Source organism: Pimephales promelas, chromosome 23 (assembly GCF_988280905.1).
Source record: "Pimephales promelas chromosome 23, fPimPro1.hap1.1, whole genome shotgun sequence".
Lineage (NCBI taxonomy): Eukaryota > Metazoa > Chordata > Actinopteri > Cypriniformes > Leuciscidae > Pimephales > Pimephales promelas.
In genome coordinates this window covers 23,137,121-23,140,757 of record NC_142791.1, presented here as the reverse complement: position 1 = coordinate 23,140,757, position 3,637 = coordinate 23,137,121, and the positions used below count along the sequence as shown (strand labels likewise).

Genomic DNA, 3,637 nt, shown 5'->3' with positions numbered 1-3,637 from the left:
AAAGTTTCTCAGAGTAAACGCAAAGATTTAGGGAGCAAACGCAAACATTTAGGGAGCGAACGCAAATTTCTCGGAGTAAACGCAAAGTTTTCTGGGGAACGCAAACATTTAGGGAGCGAAAGCAAAGTTTCTTGGAGTAAACGCAAAGATTTAGGGAGCAAACAGAAAGTTTCTCAGAGGAACTCAAACATTTTCGGAGCGAAAGCAAAGTTTCTCGGAGGAACGCAAACATTTTGGGGATGAACGCAAACATCTTGGGAGAGAACGCAAAGTTTCTCTGAGTAAATGCAAACATTTAGGGAGGGAACACAAGGTTTCTCGGAGCAAACAAACATTTACGGAGCAAACGCAAAGTTTCTCGGAGTAAACGCAAACATTTAGGGAGCGAACGCAAAGTTTCTTGGAGTAAACGGAAAGTTTTAGGGAGCGAACGCAAAGTTTCTTGGAGTAAACGCAAAGATTTAGGGAGCAAACGCAAATTTCTCGGAGTAAACGCAAAGTTTTAGGGAGGGAACGCAAAGTTTCTCAGAGTAAACGCAAAGATTTAGGGAGCAAACGCAAACATTTAGGGAGCGAACGCAAATTTCTCGGAGTAAACGCAAAGTTTTCTGGGGAACGCAAACATTTAGGCAGCGAAAGCAAAGTTTCTTGGAGTAAACGCAAAGATTTAGGGAGCAAACGGAAAGTTTCTCAGAGGAACTCAAACATTTTCGGAGCGAAAGCAAAGTTTCTCTGAGTAAACGCAAACATTTTGGGGATGAACGCAAACATCTTGGGAGAGAACGCAAAGTTTCTCGGAGGAACGCAAACATTTTGGGGATGAACGCAAACATCTTGGGAGAGAACGCAAAGTTTCTCTGAGTAAACGCAAACATTTAGGGAGGGAACACAAGGTTTCTCGGAGCAAACAAACATTTACGGAGCAAACGCAAAGTTTCTCTGAGTAAACGCAAACATTTAGGGAGGGAACACAAGGTTTCTCGGAGCAAACAAACATTTACGGAGCAAACGCAAAGTTTCTCGGAGTAAACGCAAACATTTACGGAGCAAACGCAAAGTTTCTCGGAGTAAACGCAAACATTTAGGGAGGGAACACAAGGTTTCTCGAAGCAAACAAACATTTAGGTAGCAAACGCAAAATTTGTCGGAGGAACAAAAAAACATTTGGGGGCGAGCGCAAAGTTTTCTGGGGAACACAAACATTTTGGGGATGAACGCAAAGTTTCTCGGAGTAAACACAAAAATTTAGGGAGCGAACGCAAAGTTTCTCGGAGGAACACAAACGTTTTGGGGGCGAATGCAAAGTTTTTTGGGGAACGCAAACATTTAGGGAGCAAACGCAAAGTTTCTCTGAGTAAACGCAAAGATTTAGGGAGCGAACGCAAAGTTTCTCTGAGGAACTCAAACATTTTCGGAGCGAAAGCAAAGTTTCTCGGAGGAACGCAAACATTCTGGGGAGGAACGCAAACATTCTGGGGATGAAAGCAAACATTTTGGGAGCGAATGCAAAGTTTCTCGGAGGAACGCAAACATTTGGGGATGAACGCAAAATTTGTCCGAGAAAGGCAAACATTTTGGGGGTGAACACAAAGTTTTCTGGGGAACACAAACATTTAGGCAAAAGCTTTTAAAGACTTTTTTTCCCTCCCATCTCATATTTTTTTTCCATCACCTGTCCTCTGTACCTTTTAGTATACTTATTAAAGTTAACTGTATTTAAACACCACAAGCTGGAACTGTTTTTGTATTTATTTATGTATTTATTAAAAAAAAAAATCCCAAAACAAAATGACATTGCTATTTCTACAGTTCTTTTTATTTTTATTAAACTGTACACTTCAGACACTTCAAGGATATGAAGCATGCACCATTCATGTACCAGCAAAATTATGCAACAGGGCACATTATTAACAAAACACTTTTTTTATTTATTACTTTGTACAAAATTGTAGGCTATGAAACCTTTTTTTTCAGTGAATCTGAGCATATTCACTCAAGAGTTTTAAGCTAGAGCCTGGAGTCTATAAGCAGAACAATAGGCATTATTCAGAGTCTTATTGAAGCACAGGCCGTGTCTAATTACTGCAGTATCGTAAAGCAGAACAAAAACAAGAAATATAGACCCTCCCTTCAGCCCCACCCCCACACCACATCGATGCCCGTTGACCCATATCATTAACAAAGACAAAAATACCCGTGTATATCTAATTCATTATTACCATGACAAATTGTTAATAGAGCAAATGACAGATAACCATACCCAAACATGTTAATACATTCTGTTATTCCATTATCTGAATGTTTGCATCTAGTTTGGTACAAGACCTGTTGCATGTAAATGGATGTTGACAGTGTCCTACAGTGTGATGCTTTATTTCATCTAAACCTATTTTAATCAACATTTCTTTGTATCATGACTTGCGGTTTTAATGAATATGGAATATTTGTACTTTAAAAAATATTTCTCACACTGCATGTTCGTTTACAAGAATGATTATTGGTGAACAAACCAAATACTGAACAGCTTTACAGCCTTAAAAAGTCCATATATGCGCAGAGCCACAAGTCCATGGTCAACGTTTGAGGTGATCATCACACGTAGTTTCGTTTATCATAGTCCCCATTGACAGATGTACTTTTAGTAGGTGGAAGGACATATTTGGGGGGATACGAGGATTTTTCATCTTGTGGACGTGAGAAACACAGAATTGCTCCTCCGAACAGAAGCATGGCAGATGCTGCCCATCCGATGTAGAGCGCGGCTCCGATTTCTCTCTTCTTTGAATAAGGAACTTGAGGGTTGTAGAATTCTGAGATGATGTTATTGGCCATCCAGCACAGAGGCACCAACACAAACAAGCCCGCGATGATGTATATCACCCCTCCGACGTTGACTACTCTGGCTTTGATGGACTCTTTACTGATGCAGTTGGTGCACTGAGCGCCGGCGATGGTTATCATGAGAGCCAGGACACCCAAGACAGCTGAGATGACCGTCAGAGCCCGAGCAGTCTGGAGGTCAGTGGTCAGCGCCAGGACAGAGTCGTGCATTTTGCACTGCATCTGACCTGTGCTCTGAACCGCACAGGACATCCACAACCCGTCCCAGATGGTTTGCGCCACCACAATGTTGCCCTCGATGAAGGCGGACACTTTCCACATGGGCAACCCGCAAGCCACCATCACCAAAAGGGTCCCGATGACACTCAAGCCAAGTCCAATAATCTCCAGACATGCAGAAATCATCTTTGCAAAGTTGTTTCGATGCTCCTTCTCTTAGTTTAGAAAGTCTGGTGAAGTCTAGATTCCCCTCGTGAATCTAAAACAGGTGTTTTGAGCAGAAGTATCTCTACATCGCTCAGCTGTGTTGCAGGATGAGATGCAGAGGGAGTTTTTCTGCTCTGGTATGCAGGGAGGATGCTGTTATAGAGCACTCACAACAAAGAGGAGCAGCTCCGGCCAATCAGAGCGCGGCGCGTCTCTCAACAGCCAATCAGAAGTGAGAGGAGCTGGACAAAACTGGATAACGCTCAACTTCATTACAATTCTGGGGTGCGTTTCCCGTACAACGACGTAACCTGTTGTTTTACAGTCTGAACATACGTGGTGAAAATAAATAAGGATAACTTATTTTAAT

The 3,637-nt window shown here is 42.1% G+C and overlaps 1 protein-coding gene across 1 annotated transcript; it reads right to left on the bottom strand.

Annotated features, from left to right (window-relative positions):
* Window positions 1–1,767: 1,767 nt before the first annotated feature.
* On the bottom strand, window positions 1,768–3,409 carry cldn5b (claudin 5b). Its single transcript, XM_039677095.2, has one exon. It carries the CDS (start codon window positions 3,244–3,246, stop codon window positions 2,593–2,595), a length of 654 nt encoding a protein of 217 aa, XP_039533029.2. The 5' UTR covers window positions 3,247–3,409; the 3' UTR covers window positions 1,768–2,592.
* Window positions 3,410–3,637: the final 228 nt, after the last annotated feature.

Coding starts and splice junctions, on each gene's coding strand:
- cldn5b (XM_039677095.2), bottom strand. CDS start 3,246: ATGATTTCTGCATGTCTGGAGATTATTGGACTTGGCTTGAGTGTCATC.